General features: G+C 49.1%; 1 protein-coding gene across 1 annotated transcript; it reads left to right on the top strand.

Moving 5' to 3' along the window:
* Positions 1–420: 420 nt before the first annotated feature.
* Positions 421–3908, top strand: ST6GALNAC1 (ST6 N-acetylgalactosaminide alpha-2,6-sialyltransferase 1). Its single transcript, XM_032870529.1, has 8 exons — positions 421–867; positions 1676–1844; positions 2000–2171; positions 2384–2522; positions 2772–2872; positions 3048–3137; positions 3233–3332; positions 3584–3908. The coding sequence occupies exons 1-8, from the start codon at positions 436–438 to the stop codon at positions 3773–3775; spliced, it is 1395 nt and encodes a 464-aa protein (XP_032726420.1). The 5' UTR covers positions 421–435; the 3' UTR covers positions 3776–3908.
* The last annotated feature ends 14440 nt before the right edge of the window (positions 3909–18348 follow it).

Consider the following 18348-nt stretch of genomic DNA (forward strand, 5'->3'; position numbering starts at 1 on the left):
CACCGAGTGCACTTGCTCCCCAGGGCGAGCCCACCACGGTCTCTAGGGGTCAGAGGCAAGTTTCTAGACCCATTGCCAACAGGTGCAGCTTAATCTGGGGGTATGGACGGTGACACTCCTTGCCTTCATGTCTTACGGAAACTGGTTTGAAGTCTACCCAAGGCACCAGAAAAAATACTAACAACCTGTGGATACGATCCTTGGCCTTCATCCAGTTTTCCTTCTGTCCCTAGGGATCAGCACACGCTGGACAAGAAGAGGTCTCCAGCGTTGCTCCACAAGACTGCATGGCAGGTCATCACCGCAGGAGGAAGAACAATGGTCCCGGGGGCGCTGTCAGCGCAGGAGAACGGCACAGAGGCCCCCCCAGCCCAGGCCACCGCCCATCCCACCCAGAAGGACACCGGAGCAGAGGCCAGTGAGAAGAAGGACCCCATGCAGGACACGCTGCCTCCAAAGGCGCAGGACAGGGCGGTGGCCTCTGATGGGGCACAGACACTGTTGCTGAGGAGTCAGGACCCCAGGACCATCGAAGGAAGGCAGGACCAGAACAAGGAGCCCACAGCCACTGGGACAGAGCCCCCAGAGCCTCAGGGCAAAGCGCAGACCACAGCAAGGACACCCGTGCCAAAAAGTCAGGCCGAGGCGCTGACCATGCCAGGAGCAGGGTCCACAGGGAGGACAGTGAAAGGAGTGACCACAGTGGTTGTCCCCCACCGGGAGACAGCCCAGGCCACGCCACCCTCCACTCCCTTCTGGAACAGCACCACAGAGAGAAGGCTAAGTCTACAGGCCAGCAACTTCAAGTCTGAGCCCCAGTGGGATTTTGAGGAACAATATAGCTTTGACACGGGGGCCCTACAGTCGGTGAGTCTGGCCACGGCCTCCCTGCTCTGGAGCCCCCTGGAGACAGCCCCACCACCTCCCTGACCTCCCAGGCTTTGCCCTCAGGCTCTGCCTTATCCCCCCCGCCACAGTGCCCTACCCTACCCTGCTTTGACCCCCACCTTCTTTCCTTAAGTGTTCGAAGTGCGGGGGAGAAGGCAGGTCCCAGATCCTAGCCCAGGCAGCGTGGGAAGGGGTGAGGGAGAGGAGCCCTGCCCGGGAGCCCCCCAGAAGGTCTGGAAGGTCACTGAGCAGGGGGAGAAACGTCTACCTGCTCTGGGGCCCTCCTTGGGCGGGGGAAGGGGCAAGGGTTGAGAGGGGGCAAGGAGGGGCAGGACTAATAGCTGAGGAACCCCAGCCTGATGCCGACCCTGATTCGTGGGAATGCCTTGGCTTCACCCGCCTTCCCCTTCATCCGTCCCTAAGAAAAGCAACCTGGGCCCACGGCCTCGGGAGGGAAACCTTCAGAATATGTATGTTTGCATACAGACCTGCAGCCAGGCCCCGGCCAGCGCTCCAGGCTCTCCCGCAGCCCCGTCCCCCTTCCACCCACCAGGGTGCATCCCCTACAGCCCCAAGAAGGGCCCTCGGGGACCCCTGGGACCCTCGGGGCTCCAGCAGCCAGGACAAGGGCAAGGAGGACCAGCGGGCCCTCCGAAGATGATGGGAGAGGCCGCGGAGGTGGCGCCTTCTGGACGTTGAGGCCCACTTTCTGCCCCTGCCCCCAGCCCGGCCCCTGGCCATGGCCTTCCCGGGCCTCTGCCTGCCTGACCCACCCTCCTGCATGTAGAGCTGCCCCGACTCAGTGAAGGTCAAGGCCTCCAAGTCACCCTGGCTCCAGAAGCTCTTTCTGGCCAACCTCACCCTCTTCCTGGATTCCAGCCACTTCAACCAGAGGGAGTGGGAGCGCCTGGAGCACTTCGCACCGCCCTTCGGCTTCATGGAGCTCAACCACTCCCGTGAGTCTGCCCCCGCAGCCCCGCGGAGCCTGAGCCTCTGAGCCTCTGGCTCTGGTCCGGCCTCTTCCCTGGGGGGCCCCCTCCGGCGCTGGGAGAGATGGTGGGCCGGCCCCCCCCCACCCCTCCAGGGCTCTGAGCGGAGCCCCTCGTTGCAGTGGTGCAGAAGGTGGTGAAAAGCTTCCCTCCGGTGCCCCAGCAGCAGCTGCTCCTGGCCGCCCTGCCCCCCGGGAGCTCCCAGTGCATCACCTGTGCCGTGGTGGGCAACGGGGGCATCCTGAACAACTCCCACATGGGCCAGGAGATAGACAGCCACGATTACGTGTTCCGGTAAGCGGTCCCACCCCAAGCGCCCCATCCCAACTGAGAGATCCAGGAGGGTGTTCTACGCCTCAGTCCAGAAGGTGGAAGGCCTGGGCTGTCCAGAGAATTTCCCTTTATACCTGCTGCCTCCCCATCTCTCCTTGCCTTCCCCACCTGCCTCCACGCCTTTCCCTCGTGCACTCACGGGGCCTGTCCTGTGTGGCTCTGTCTGCCCGTAGACTGAGTGGAGCTATCACTAAGGGCTACGAACAGGATGTGGGTACCCGGACGTCCTTCTATGGCTTCACCGCCTTCTCCATAACGCAGTCCCTGCTTGCCTTGGGCGGTCGAGGTTTCCTGCACGTGCCCCTGGGGAAGGTGAGCAAAGAGGACCGGGCCTGGCCACACACAGAATCTAAATGGGGAGCACGAGCGGAGAAAGGGAGCCCGGCGTCCCGTGTCTGGAGTCTGGCTGGCGCAGGCTCTGTTCATCCGAGGGGCACGGGCAGGGAGGATGGGCAGACAGGCCTGCGGAGGGCAAGCGGGCAGGCTGGTATTGGAGCCAGGCACCCCCCAGCCTGGGGTCCTGAAGGCAGGACTTCCAGAGCCGCTGTCCTTGGTCCTCAGGATGTCCGCTACCTGCACTTCCTGGAGGGCACCCGAGACTACGAGTGGCTGGAAGCGCTGCTTCTGAATCAGACGCTGGTGAAAAGCCTTCTGTGGTTCAGGTACCCACCGCCCCTCCCTCTCCCCCGGCCGAGCTGTGTCCCGGGCGGCTGTGAAGGGCTGGGCCGGTGGGGGCCACCTTAGCGATCACCTGGAGAGGGGCCCCCCACCCCCCGCCATGCCCCTGGCCCTGACTTGGCCCGGGTCGGGAAGGTGAACCACCACCGCCACCCACAGGCGCCGGCCCCAGGAGGCCTTCCGGGAAAGCTTGCGGATGGACAGGTACCTGCTAATGCACCCGGACTTGATGCGCTACATAAAGAACAGGTGAGAGCACAGCGGCTGGCGCGAGTGGAAGGCACCGGGCGCCTCGCGTCCCGGCACCTCCTGACGGCGGGGAGGGGGGCTGGGCTATTTCCCAGGTTTCTGAGATCGAAGACCCTGGACACTCAACACTGGAGAATCTACCGTCCCACCACGGGAGCCCTCCTGCTGCTCACGGCCCTTCAGCTCTGTGACGAGGTGAGACTCTACGGTGGGAGCAGCTGGAGAAGCAGCTGGGGGGGTCCCTGGACTGGCCCCTCGGGGACCACGGCTGGGGTGGAGGAGGGCCGTGAGTGTGCATGCACACACGTGTGCAAGTGTACACCAGGGAGCCTGCGCCCGGCCCCCGAGGTCGAAGGGCCTCCCAGCCCCCAGTAACACGTAGCCCATGAGCACAAGCCTGGGAGGGAGTGACCTCGGGCCTCATTTCTCCTCCGGCCTTCACGTAGGTGAGCGCCTATGGCTTCATCACCGAGGGTCACGAGCGCTTTTCTGACCACTACTATGACAAGTCCTGGAAACGAACCGTCTTTTACATCAACCATGACTTCCCGTTAGAGAGAATGCTCTGGAAGCGGTTGCACGATGAAGGTATCATCCGGCTGTACCAGCGGCCCGTAATTTCCAAACCGAAGATGTGACTGGGGCCTGGGCCGCTGCGGTCTCATGGGCCGCTCCAAGGCACGGGGCAAGGTGGGAGCCTTGAGACTCTAACCGCCGTTCTCCCAGAGCTCAGGCCAGCCTCCTGGCCCCTCCAGACCCTGTCCCCCCGGGGAACTCGGGCACCGAGGAGGAGACACGTTTAAGACGGCAAATGACCAGTTGAGGCCTTGGAGACCTTGGAACATGGATGCTCAAGGGAGGGAGGACTCCCGTCTTGAGACCCAAGAATTTGAACTAAATGGAGTGATGACGGGCCCACACCGCCTACTGAATCTCACCCTTCACCATCCAAAAGCTACCTGGCGCTGGCAGGGAAAAGCCCCAACCTAGGAGACGAGACATGGAGATTCGATTTCGAATTCCAAATCTTGTACTTAGCAGCTGTGAAATCTTGAAGGCCTTACTTAATTTCACTAGGGATTGTCTACAGGACCCTTCCTCCTGGGGCTTATCTGATTCTAGAAGGATCTGCACCTTTCCTTGTCTTTGAGCTCTTTGACAACTCTCTGGGTTGCAGAAAACGGATAGTAATAAGAATAATTCTTGCCCGTGAAGATGCAAATAAATCTTGTACAGTCAAGAGGCAAGTGATGACCCCCTGGGGGCAGTGACCTGTTCTGTATAAACAGGCAAATTCATGTTCCTGTTCCTGACTGCCTGTGTGTCTGTACTCGAGGTTCTCCTTTGAGCCAGTTTTTGCATCTTACTGGTTTCTTCATTAGTTAACCAGTTAATAAAATCCTTGACATGCGTTCATTTTATATTTGTATGAGAGTTACCGTTCTTCCCTAGAAAAAACATCTTCTATCATGTCCTGAGGCCACTGTTTTATAATCCGTAGCACGATTTTTAGGGTACCCATTCCACAATGATTTAAAAAAATTATTCTCTGTAAAAACCTGAGGCAATAAGGACCCAGTTTCCTCCCCTTTCGTTCTCCATTCTCCCTCCGGCCTGCGCTTCCTCAGACCTCATGTTGAGAACCCAGAACAAGCAAAGTTTTTTCGGCTCATCTTATCCCCTCGAGCTCTAGCTACAGGATTTGGACTCTGAAGCCCAGAAGAATTCTAAAGATCCCAAACTGGATAAAGGCCCCCAGTGAAGGAGATGGAGGGCGTGGAAGGAAAAAAAAAAAAAAAACAAGAAAAGAAAAGTAAGCTGTCTTGTAGACTTCATGCTCAAGGTTCAAAAGCTAATTTAATACAGGTAGGACAGGATTTGCTTTGTTCAGAAAGGCTGCAGTACCAGCTCTGGGCAGCAGGTGGCAATATCTTGCACACACCCCCCTCTACCTCACCACCTCCCTCTGCCCCGTTTCTGGAATGCTCCGCTTGTCTTTTTCACGTTTTCCCAGCTGTTCTTACATGTTTATTCCTCCGTGTGAATTTTAGTATCTGTTTAGGATCTAGGGAAAAAAAGGTTTGGTATTTTAATTGGAATTGCATTCGATTTATACATTTCCCCGGGGAAGAATGGATGGATGTATTATATCGAGTCCTCTTTTCCAAGGGCAAGAGATGGTTCTCCACTTCTCCAAATTTGTGTCTTTCAGTATTTTAGTATTTCCTCATACGGATTTCAGATATTCCCTGTTGAATTCACTGCTCAGTATTTTATCTTGTTTGTTGCTGTTCTAAATGGATTTTCTCTTACATTAAATCCTCTCCTGGTAACTGTTGGTGAAGGGTATGGTATATTATCATATCATCGGCATATAGGTTATTTTCTAATTCTTTATGCCTCTGATGATCTCTTTTCTGCATCTCTTGACTGGTACATCCGGAGTGAGCTAACACAACAGTTGACTTCACTTTGGATCCAAATAAATGAGGCTCAACCTTTATGTTTGGGTAGCCTGAATTTAAATTTGAGGAGGTAGGTTCAGAGGTCGTCTGCTGATAGTATATGATACAATACGCTATATGGTGTTGATAGAGTTAGGTAGCAGTGATGTGGGAAACAAAGGCAAAAGAAAAATAAAGTTTCCTTACTACTTACAGCCCACTGACAAGTCCTTGAAACAGAGTGACTTTCCTCTAGGAACGCAGCTGCCTCGATGTTAATACTTTGCTAAGGGTAAAGGCAATCTTAGCCCAACCCCCAGGAACCTGTAAGTCTACTTTAACTTATAAAAATAACTTGGGGGTGAGGGGCGCCTGGGTGGCTCAGTGGGTTAAACCTCTGCCTTCAGCTCAGGTCATGATCTCAGGGTCCTGGGATCCAGCCCCGCGTCGGGCTCTCTGCTCAGGGGGGAGCCTGCTTCCTCCTCTCTCTCTCTGCCTGCCTCTCTGCCTACTTGTGATCTCTCTCTCTGTCAAATAAATGAATAGATAAATCTTTAAAAAAAATAATAACTTTGGGAACTTCCTTTATCTCTACCCACAAGATGCATGTTGGCAATCATCCCCCAAGCATATGACCCACTGATAAACATCTGAGGAGTCTCATGACTGAATTTTTACTAAACACTAACAAATGACCTTTTTTTTTTTTTAAGACTTTATTTATTTGATAGACAGAGATCACAAGCAGGCAGAGAGGCAGGCGGGGGGTGGGGGGAAGCAGGCTCTTTGCTGAGCAGAGAGCCCCACGCAGGTCTCGATCCCAGACCCTGGGATCATGACTGGAGCCAAAGGCAGAGGCTTTAACCCACTGAGCCACCTAGGCTCCCCATAGAGTTAGGTAGCAGTGATGTGGGAAACCTTTTCTTAAAATTAGCCAAGCCCCTCAGGATCCTGGAAACCTTCTTGTCACAATACCTGGGAGGCTATGCTGTGCCTAACCCCCTCCCAACTTGAAAGTTTATCATGGGCCGCTCCTCGTGACCCCAGTGCACCTCTTCCTGCCCACGGGTCCTGTCTCACGGCTTTAATAAAACCACCTTCTTGCACCAGAGACGTCTCAGGAATTCTTTCTTGACCATTGGCGTTGAACCCTAAAGTGTCTCCTACATCAGTAGGATATAAAATTAACACAGAAATCAACAGCCTTTTGACCAAAAAAGCCTCTCTTTAGGAATTTACCCTGAAGCTTTATCTCCAACAATACAAAAATAAATAGGCACAAGGTGGTTCCCTGCAGCGTTGTTCAAAATTGCACACTATTGGGAACTGCTGTGCTACTTCAACGTAAGAGACGTAAACGTGCAGAATAAAGTGAGGAAGATCTCTGTAAACCGACATGGTGTGGTTGTTATGGTATATTGTTAATTGTTTTCAAAAAGTAAAGACAAGGGGCACCTGGGTGGCTCAGTCAGTTAAGCATCTGACTCTTGTTTTCTGCTCAGGTTGTGACCTCAGGGTTGTGAGATGAGCCCCGCGTGGGGCTCTGTGCTCAGGGTGGAGTCTGCTCGTCCCCCTCCCTCCCCTCCTCCCTCTGTTCACTCTATCAAAAACAAATAATTGGTCTTATACATTTTACATAGGAAAGAAAAAATAAAATATACATGTGCCTGCTTATTTTTGCAAAAAGGAGACATGAGGAAAAGATACCAGAAACCAGTGAGCCTGGTTACCTAAGTGGGGTGTTGGGAAAGAAAATTTTTTCTTTACCCTTTAACGGTTCTTCTGGCTGGTCTAAGAATGAAATTGACATGACACAGAGTAATAGGAGAAAATCTAATTTAATTTCATATGTACAGGAACACCACATACATGAGAGGTTCAAAGACAGAAAGGTAAAATGAGGTATATATGCCCTGGATGTCATTTTGGAGAGGTGTTGTTGGCGTCTGGAGCCAACAGCCAAGGAAGAATTCTTGGGACATCTTTGGTGCAAAAAAATGTGATTTTATTAAAGTACAAGAACAGGACCCGTGGGCAGACAGAGCTGCTGCACTGGGGTTGTGAGGGGTGGCTGATTATATACCTGTGAGTTGAGGGACATAAGGAAAAAAGGATGCTTCCAAAAAGACTTTCATCTGTTAAAGAAGACTCATAGGATACTGGAGGCCTTGCAATATATTGTTGAGCTAAGCCTGTTTTTCCTCTAGCAAAGCATCAACTTTAAGACAGTTGAGATTTTCCTAGAGCAGTGTTATACGATGTGGGACACAGAGGCAGAAGAAAAATTATTAAATTTCCTTACCTACTGACAAGCCCTTAAAACAGGCAGACTGACTCTCCTCTAGGGACTCAACTACCCCCACCTTAAGGCTTTGCTAAGGGCAAAGGACAGTCTTAGCTTGATCGACCCCCTAGCCCCAGCCAGGATCCTATAAGTCTACTTTAACAATCCCTTTGGAAACTTTATCTCTAAACCTCCAAGATAGTGACAATCATTCTCAAGCACACGAACCACTGATAGACATCTAAAGGGTCTCACGAGAAGATTTTATTACTGGTAATGAATAACCTTTCCCCCAGACAATAGCTAGCCCCTCAAGGTCCTAGAAACCTTGCTTCCAAAATTCCTTAGAGACTTACACCATCCCTAATCCCCTCCCCAACTTACAAGTATGTAATGGACCACCCCTCACATCCCCGGGGCAGCAGCTCTTCCTGCCCACGGGTCCTGTCCCTGTGCTTTAGTAAACCACCATTTTGCACCAAAGATGTCTCAAGAATTCTTTCTTGGTCATCGGCTCCGGACCTCACCCCACTGAACCTCACCTATGTTCTAGAACTTCATCAATACCCTGCCTGTCTCAAGTATTTGTCAATGGGCTGCAGGTTATAAGGAAGTTTAATTTTTTCTTTTGCCTTTGTTTCCCAAATCCCCATTCTGAGCCAAGGAAGGGAATGGAAGCTCAGGCTTCAGAGGGAAGGAGGGCAGTTCACGGCACAATGAGAAAAGAGGATCTTTCCTAACGAGATGTTTGCCCTGCCATACAGATGGGTCACTCAAATATAACTTATCTCAGGGCACCTGGGTGGCTCAGTGGGTTAAGCCGCTGCCTTCGGCTCAGGTCATGATCCCGGGGTCCTGGGATCGAGCCCCGCATCGGGCTCTCTACTCAGCAGGGAGCCTTCCTCCACCTATCTCTCTGCCTGCCTCTCTGCCTGCTTGTGATCTCTGTCTGTACAATAAATAAATAAAATCTTTAATATATATATATATATATATATATATATATATATATATATATATGAAACTTATCTCTGGCAGTGAGTCTTGTTCTGGGAAAGAACTGCAAAGTAGATTCTTCTTAGTAGTTAAGAGAAAGTCAAAACTTTCTTTTGAGCCCACAGGTTGTGATCGACTTCCATTCTAAGTAGTCCATAACCCAAGGGGCACATTTTGGACAGACTTGTTCTGAACCCCTTCAGGGGTGTATAGGAACAGGACAGAAAGGATGAGAGTGCAGAACAGGGCGTGGGGAGGGAGTGACACTTCTCCAAGCGTACCTTTTGGCATAGCTTTGCCTTTGTACTGTTAACAACAACAACAACAAAAATCCAACTGTAAATATGAAGATCCACTTGGCCTTATTTAGCAACCATGAACTGGGAAGCATGTCATCTAGCAAAAAGAGCTCCAAGGAGCTATACAAAATAAAAGGCTTTCATAGGCCAAAGATGGTTGGGGGAGGGACAGTTTCTAACAAAAGAGCGGATTGTTTCAGGAAAAGTCTCCTTCCTTTGGGGGAAGGGTTGGGGTCTGTCACGCAGGTCACCTGCAGATTACTTCAGGGGTGCTGATCGGGTAATTCCAGATTGACCGGGGAAAGGTCACCATCTCGGGAAAGGCTAAAACTGCAATTACATTAGCTACGAAGTCTTGGTTTGCTGATATATGGCCCAGCACGAGTGACCGTATTTTGAATCTGTTGTCTCTTTTTTTCTTTAACAGAAACTTAATCCTCAAAAAACATTAAAATCAGCCAGGATGGGGGAAAATCCCAACCCGGAATACAAAGATAAGCTGATGGGGTCCGTGATCAAAGGAGCGAGACTGATACAAAGTGAAGGTCAAGCATATCTTTATTTCGCACCAGCACCAAGAATCAAACCAACCGGCCGGGGCCGTCCCTTACGGAGAGAGCGACCACCCCCAGCCTCACAGACTAGCTTTTACAGAGCATAGGCCATGTGGTTGAGCCTGGCCAACGAGATTGTAACACGCAGAGAAAGCTGCACAGTCATGTTAGGTCACACACAGGTGGCCAATTGAATTACAATTTACCCTATAGTAGCTGTTGGAACTAGCCTATCACTCTGGTCAGAATTGGCGCCCTAGTTTGGCGCCCAAAAGGCGGGGTTTACATTCTTTGGTGGTTAGGGAGATAGTGTGTGTGCTTTACTGATTGGATGTCTCTACCTGGCCTGACTCGTCCTTGCATTCTGGGCTCTGTTATCTCCACCTGCCCTGACTGTCGGTGTATTTGGGCTCTGTTATCAGGGACTGGTCAACCATATTTTACTGGTTTCCCAGACTTGTTTTTAAGTAAGTTCCCCTGGGGGGGGGTGGGCGGGCTGCAGGGTCAATTTTAGTTTTACTGCATAAACAACAAAATGGCTGTTTAACTCAGATGGAGTCGCTCTGGCTAAGTAGGCCCCTACAAAGCAACTGAAAAAAAAAAAAAAGTGGTAAACTCTTAAAAAAAATGGAAAGAAAAAAAATGGAACCTAATTGTATTAAAATGTTTTTTTATAACAACACAGATGCAGTGGGGCACACAGGACTATATTTCAACTATATGTCCTCAGAACAAAGACAAAAAGAATTGCAAGTAATTATTGAATTCTGATTGGTAGGTTTGTTGTACACAGTGCCGTGGCTTAGTAATTCTGAAAGCACTTTCTGTGTATTATAGGATTAAGCAAATAAGTAAATATATTAAGGATAATGGAAACCAATTTTCTCATTATCAGAAAAGAAAGTTATATCCAAAATGAAATGCAACAACACTTTACTTATCTCAATGCTACATGTCAGATGATCTGTGCCACCCACAAGAGACCTCTCCTGGTCTTCTGGGAAGATCACCTGACAGTTTTAAAGGATTCTAATATCTTCGGAGTACCTGGGTGGTTCAGTTAGATAAGCATCCAACTCTCTCCCTTTTTTTTTTTTTTTAAAGATTTTATTTATTTGACACAGAGAGACACAGTGAGAGAGAGAAGAAACACAAGCAGGGGAGATAGGAGAAGGAGAAGCAGACTCCCCACAGAGCAGGGGGACCGATGTGGGGCTGGATCCAAGGACCCTGGGATCATGACCTGAGCTGAAGGCAGATGCTTAATGGCTAAGCCACCAAGGCGCCCCATAAGCGTCCAACTCTTGATTTTGGCTCAGGTCATGATCTCAGATTCCTGAGATGGAGCCCCACATTAGGTTTTGCACTGGGCGTGGAGCCTGCTAAGGATCGTCTCTCCCTCACCACAACCCCCTGCACATGTGCTCTTGTGCTTGCTCTCTCTCTCTCAGGAAGGAAGAAAAGAAGGAAGGGAGAAAGAAAGAGAGGAAGAGAGGAAGGAAGGAGAGATAGAGATCGAGAGAGAGGGAAAGAAAGAGAAAAGAGGGATGCCTGGGTGGCTCAGTTGGTTAAGCGTCTGCCTTCGGCTCAGGTCATGATCCCAGGGTCCTGGGATCCAGCCCCACAGAGGACTCCCTCTGTGGCGGGGAGCCTGCGTCTCCCTCTGTCTCTGCCTGCTTCTCCCACTGCTTGTGCTCTCTCTCTGTGTGTCAAATAAATAAAAATCTTTAAAAAAAAAAAGAAAGAATTCTTGAGATGTCTTTGGTGCAAAAAAAAAAAGGGGGGGGGTCTTTCTTAAGCAGGGGGACAGGACCCATGGGCAGAGAGAACAGCACTGGGATTGTGAGGAATGACTGATTATATGCTTTCTAGTTAGTGGAGGTTGGGGATAGTGTATGTCTTTAAGGAATTTAGAGCAAGGTTTCCAAGACCTTGAGGGGCTAGCTGCTGTTAATGCTCATGATGATGTAGGGAAGAACATTAGGATTCGAAGCCGCCAAAGGCCAAGAAAGAATTCTTGAGACACCTTTGGTGCAAAAAGGTGATTTTATTAAAGCATTGGGACAGGACCCATGGGCAGAGAGAGCTGCAGTGGGGTCATAAGGAGTGGCCTATTCTATACTTCCAAGCTGGGAGAGGGTGAGGGATTGCTTAAGTTTCAAAGGAATTCTGGAAGCAAGTTTTCAGGACCTTGAGGGGGCTGGCTATTGTTGGGGAAAGGTCATTTATTACTGCCTAATAAAACCTCAGTCATGAGACTCCAGACGTATATCAGTGGGCCATATGCTTGGTGGGTTTAGAGATAAAAGAATTTCCAAAGGAATTTTTTTTAAAGATTTTATTTATTTATTTGACAGAGGTCACAAGTAGGCAGAGAGGCAGGCAGAGAGAGAGGGGAAGCAGGCTCCCTGCTTAGCAGAGAACCTGATGTGGGACTCGATCCCAGGACCCTGGGATCATGACCCGAGCTGAAGGCAGAGGCTTAACCCACTGAGCCACCCAGGCGCCCCTCCAAAGGAATTTTTATATGTTAAAATAGACTTGCAGGATTGTGGTGGGGAGGGGTCAGGCCAGGACCGCCTTTTGCCCTCAACAAAGTATTAACATGGAGGCAGCTGAGTCCCTAAAGGAAGGTCCCTCTGCCCATTTCAAGGACTTGTCAATGGGCTGTAGGTCGTAAGGAAATGTAGTAATTTTTCTTCTGCCTCTGTTTCCCACATCAATGAGACCCTTCAGATGTGTATCCATCAGCCATATGTTTGGAGGATGACTGCCAACATCTATCTTGGGAGGTGGGAAGGAAGTAGAGATAAAGGAAGTTTCAAAGGGATTTTTATTGTTTTTGTTTTTTTTTAAGTAGGGTCTACACCCAGCATGGGGCTCAAACTCATGACCCTGAGATCAAGAGTCACATGCTCTACTGATGGAGCCTGCTAGGCACCCTCAAAGGGATTTTTTTTTTAAAGATATTATTTATTTATTTATTTGACAGAGAGAGAGAGAGAGAGATCACAAGAGGGCAGAGTGAGAGGGAGAAGCAGGCTCCCTGCTGAGCAGAGAGCCCGATGTGGGGCTTGATCCCAGGACCCTGAGATCATGACTTGAGCCGAAGGCAGAGGCTTAACCCACTGAGCCCGCCAGGTGCCCCTCAAACGGATTTTTAAAGAAGACTTAGGGGGTCCTGGAGGTCACCCTAACTTACATCGAGGTTGCACTCTGCCTCCAGCGTAGTATTAACCTGAAGGCGTTTGAGCCTGGAGGAAGGTCACTCTGTCTGCCTCCAGAATGTGTCACCGGGCTGCAAGTTGTAAGATTTACTTTTCTCCACTTCTTTTGCCTTTGTTCTCCACATCCCTGCGGTGACATGGGGCAGAGTATGTGAATATATGTATGGATAAGTAGGAACATGAGAATTGATGTAAAAATGTTTACATATTCTGTTACAGCTCAGAGCGGGGCTGAGAATTGTTAGCACCGCTCCCTTCTACATTTGGAAAATTGTACTTTTCTTATTTTGTTCTTCAAGAAGGAAAAAAAAGTTATATATACGGAAAGGGACAAGACGATAGTGAACAATGAACCTTGTAGGTTGGACTGGAATTGGAGGTGTCAGTGCGCACTTGGGATGTGAGATACAGCATTATATGTAAGGGGACATGTGTACGTACCCGCACGCGCACACGCACACACGCTTTCCTCCCTCTCTCAGCTGTGAGGGCCTAGAAGCAATGACACTCTAGTAACGACGACCACACGCAGGGGACCAGATCATGGGTCCCCAAACACTGTCCTCCACAAGAAGGAACCAGGGCCTTTTGGACAAATGGCTGGTTCCACAGCTGGGGTAAGGAAGGCATAAAATGAACCTGGAACATCTTATGATCCCAGGAAGTAAGGAAGTGCATAAACCATGGCGAACACATCAAAAGACCCTAGAAAGGAGCTTGAAGGAGTTCCCACTGACTATACACAGGACAATCAGAGACTGAAAACAAATTAAGATAAGGGATTCTTTTTTTTTCTTTTTTTCCTAAGTAAGCTCTATGCCTGACTCAGGCTTGAACTCACAACCCTGAGATTCAAAGTCACATCCTCTACTGACTGAGTCAGCCAGGGACCCCAAAACAAATAATGATAGTAAAGAATTTCAACACATTCAATAAAACAGGAATCAACAGGTCTATAGTGATACAGATAAATCATTGCGGCAGGGAGGAAATGCTTTCTCTTGCAGTAGAATCCTACCCGAGTAGGCCATGGCCAGGCTCAGTGGGTTCAGCCTTCACCACCCAGAGCCAGCCTTTGGAAGGGGAATCTTTGTTGGTCAAGGTTGCTTCGGCCCTCCCGGTGTGGCCATGGGACAGCAGAGCCTTCTGCCATGTTCTGGTCATTGCCATGATCATCATTGAGCGATGAGAAAATGCTTAAAGATTGAGAACAGGGAGTAGAGGACCAAGAGCAGGGAGCATGGTGATGCGATGGGAAAAAAAGACTTTTTAATGCTCCAGAAGAGTCTGAAAAGTAATTCCAGGCATACCTCATTTAAAAGCAAAACAATGCTATCCAATAACTGTAGCTGGGATGAAGAATTTAGAAAATCACCTTTGGACAAACATCGTATTTATAGGTTTAAACAAGAATCATTAACGAATGCCACAACTAATAGATTAAAGTTTGATGAGGAATGAGGTATCTCCCTAGCCTCAAATTCCTTCCCATAAAAAACCTACAAATTACAAAGCGAAGGGGTGCCTGGCTGGCTCAGTTGGAAGAACAGGTGACTTTTGGTCTCCAGGTCATGAGTTCAAGCCCTGTTGTTAGACGTAGAGCTTACTTAGGAAAACAATAATAAAATATTTTTTAAAAAGAGAAGAATTAGTAAACTGATAGATCTAAAGAAATTTTCCAGCAGAGGTATAAAAATATTTAAATAAGAGAGTTTTAAAAATATAGAAGACGAGGGACGTCTGGGTGGCTCAGTCAGTTAAGCCTCTGCCTTCGGTGCAGGTCATGATCCCAGGGTGCTGGAATCGAGTCCTGCACTTCTGGGTTCCTTGCTTGGCGGGGAGCCTGCTTCTCTCTCTGCCTCCATCTGCCACTCTGCCTGCTTGTGCTCTCTCTGACAAATTTTTAAAAAATCTTTTGAAAAAATATAGAAAATGAAATAAAAATATCTAATGTAAGCCTAAACAGTCCTCTCTCCCCCCAACCACTAAAAAAAAAAAAAAATAGAATGGAATTTAGATAATATTAGAAGAGTTAAAGGTGGACAATTTTCAACATGTGATTGAGATATGAATCTTTTTGATTTATCTAATATTATTTCTTTAAGTACACTCCATGCCCAACATGGGGCTTGAACCGATGACCCTGAGATTAAGAATCACATGCTCTACTCACTGAGCCAGCCAGGTGCCGCAAGATAGGAATCTACAGCCCAGGAAGCATAATGTATACTAAGAGGGATAAATAAGAAATCTGCACACGGCACCCTGTGGTGAACTGCACAACACTCAGGCAAGGCTCTTTCAAGCAGCCAGAGAGAAAAATCTAGAACAGTTACGAAGGACCTGTAATTCAGTCAGTAGCGGGCTTTTCTCAACAGCCATAACAGACGCCAGAAAGCAACAGAATTGTATCTTCAAAGTGCTGAGAGAATGTCAGCCCCCACCTTTGTAAAAGTAGCAAGAACAGGGTGAACCAATGGCCTTTTCAGATGTCTAAAAAACTGAGTTTACTGCGAACAGAAATGCACTATAGGGACCTCTAGAGAATGTATTTCTAGAGGAAAGGAAATGGTCCTACAAAAGTCTGAAATGGGATAAGGAAGCTGAGCCAAACAAGAAAAAAACTATTGAATGTAAGATAAGAGAAAAAATGTAAATATATATTGGTCTCTGCCTCCTCCCCGGCCCCTCCCCCAGACCCATCCCACTCCTGACACCCAGCTCCTTGAACCCTTGGAATTCCCTGGGTGAAAGGAATGGCTTTTGTTCTCAGGCAGTGACTCCAGGAGGACTCCAGGATGGGGGCTGGTCACCAGAGAGACCAAGCCAAGATTAGAAGCTTGGAATGTTTAGCCCCACCCACTATCCTCCAGAGAGGGGAGAGGGGCTTTAAATGGATTGATGATCACGCCTACGTGATGAAGCCCCTAGTGGTATGGGGTTTGGAGAGTCTGCAGGTGGACCAACACGGCCGTGCATTGGAATCCCACGTCTACAGGGACGGAAGCTTCTCCTGATGCAGCTTCATAGGGACTAATGCGGTTTTGCAATACGGGTGAGGCCTGGGGCAGACGACCAAGATAGATTTCTTGAAACATCTTTGGTGAAAATGGTGGTTTTATTAAAGCAAGGGGTTAGGACCCCAGGGCAGAAAGAGCTGCTGCCCTGGGGTTGTGAGGAAGGGCTGATTGTGTACTTAGGAGTTGGGGGTAGGGAAAATGGGAGGTTTTCAAAAGAACTTTCATCTGCTAAAGAGGACCTACAAGACATGGGAGGCCTTGTCATTGTCAAAGTTAAGGTTGTTTTTCCTCCTAGCAAGGCATTACCATGAAGACAGCTGGGAACTTCCTGGAGGAATGTCATGTGTCCCGCTCAGGAGTGTGTGTGTGTTGCGGGTGGGGGGGGGGGGGGGGGGGGGGGGGGGGGGGGGGGGGTCAGTTGCAGGATGTCAGCTAATGCTTTGTCTTCTGCTAATGCTTTCCTTCTGCTCCCTCATCAGGATGGAGCCCTTAACCTGTGGAATCTGACGCTGTCTCCAAGTGAACTTGCCTGCAAGTGTCAGAAGTGAAGTGTTTTGTGTAAAAATAAAGAACAGGGGTAGACTGGGTTCTTCTGATAGAGTAAAAATGAAGGAAAACCTAAACAACTTTATGAATACACTAAGGCCCACAGTAAAATCCCTGAACAGTACTCCCTAAAACAGGCAGTGAAATGCTGTCTTCCCAGGAAGTAAGGAGAACCTTTTAAAATGCTTGAGTCCAGAAGACCCACTCTGATAAAGATGAAAGGATGGGATTTCTCCAACATGGTCACAGGCCACTAAACATATCTAAAAGCTTGTCCTGGGGGGGCCTGGCTGGCTCGTTTGGTGGAACATGGGACTCTTGATCTCAGGGTTGTGAGCTCCAGCCCCACATAGGGTATAGTGATTATTTAAATAAACTTAAAAAAAAATCTTTGGGTCACCAGGTGGCTCAGTTGGTTAAGCATCTGACTCTTGATTTCAGCTCAGGTTTTGATCTCAGGGTCATGAGTTCTGGCCCTGCGTTGGGCTCTGCACTGGACATGGAGCCTTGTTAAATCAAAAACAAAAACAAAACAAAACAAACTTAAAAAGATTATCCTACATTTCGGGTAGGAAGGGGAAAAAAAACCATGATCATTTACCATTCGTCAGCTATAGTCCTCAGTATGACCTGTGTATCCGAGGAACACACAAGCCTGTGCGAAGGGGAAATAAGGTACGAGCTTCTGAGAGAGGAACAGTCTTGAGCCTGAAAAAAAGGTGAAGTCTCTTTATCGGGCATTTTTGATGCAATCGTTGAGCAACCTCCTGATGGACGGTCAGAACTCCCACCTGGTGAGGATAACAGACTATTTTAAGGACCCACCCAAATCCCCAGCCCAGGGCTAGTGTGGCAGCACCCAGGCTGTTAGCCCACACCTGTGCCCTTCCCTGGAGGATGGCCCTTGGCAGATGGGACCCTTTGCTCTGACAATCTTGGGACCCTCCACCCTGCACCCCCTTCCTGGAGTCCAGTGCCTCCCTGAAGGAGTGTGAAGGCCTGTCCCCATGCCTAGGTCAGGACAATTGTATGGTGTCATCTCTGCTTGGGTACCCATGTCTAGACTTTACCTGGGACCCCATCTTGACTGCCCTTTCCTTTCCCCCTTCCAGGTATTTCCTAGAGAGCCTCTGTTGACAAAATCCCTGCCTCAGGCTCTGCTTCTGGGAAGCCATCCTGAGACAGAGCCCTTTCTGAGCAGTCCTGAACCCACACAGCTGACTCTAATTCTGGGGAGAGGTCTAACACCTTCAAACACAGGTTACTTTGTTATATCTGGTCTCACAATGTTATCCAGTCGCTCTTTCTTGCTATAATGATGCTCATGCCACTCTTGAGTCCCCCAGAACGTAACTACTAATACAGCCTGCTGTCGACCGGAATCCTTACCAATAGAATAAACAAGTCGACACCTATTTTGTATATTATATGTATTATGACATATTCTTTTTTTAAATATTTTATTTATTTGAGAGAGAGAGTGAGTGCACATGTGCGTTTAAGAGCAGGGGAAAGGGCACAGGGAAAGGGAAAGAATCTCAGCAAACTGCCCGCTGAGCGGGGACCCCCACCCCAGCCTCAAATTCATGACCCTGAGGTCACGACCTGAGCCGAAATCAAGACTTGGACACCTCACCAGCTGAGCCACCCAGGTGCCCCTCAAACTGGCTTTCCTGACAGCCTAGCTCTCTCGCAGATTTGAAATAAAATGCTGACAGGAACTTACGGTTTCATGAGAGAAGTTGTCAGGCTCAACAGCTCCAAGTTTCCAGTTCCAAACCCTAAGGCCTCTTCTCACCAGGCATGAGCTGGGCCGGACTCAAAGCTTGGGCCAGGAAGGG

This window comes from Lontra canadensis, unplaced genomic scaffold (genome assembly GCF_010015895.1).
Source record: "Lontra canadensis isolate GAN:19392208 unplaced genomic scaffold, GSC_riverotter_1.0 scaffold41, whole genome shotgun sequence".
In the NCBI taxonomy this organism is placed as follows: domain Eukaryota; kingdom Metazoa; phylum Chordata; class Mammalia; order Carnivora; family Mustelidae; genus Lontra; species Lontra canadensis.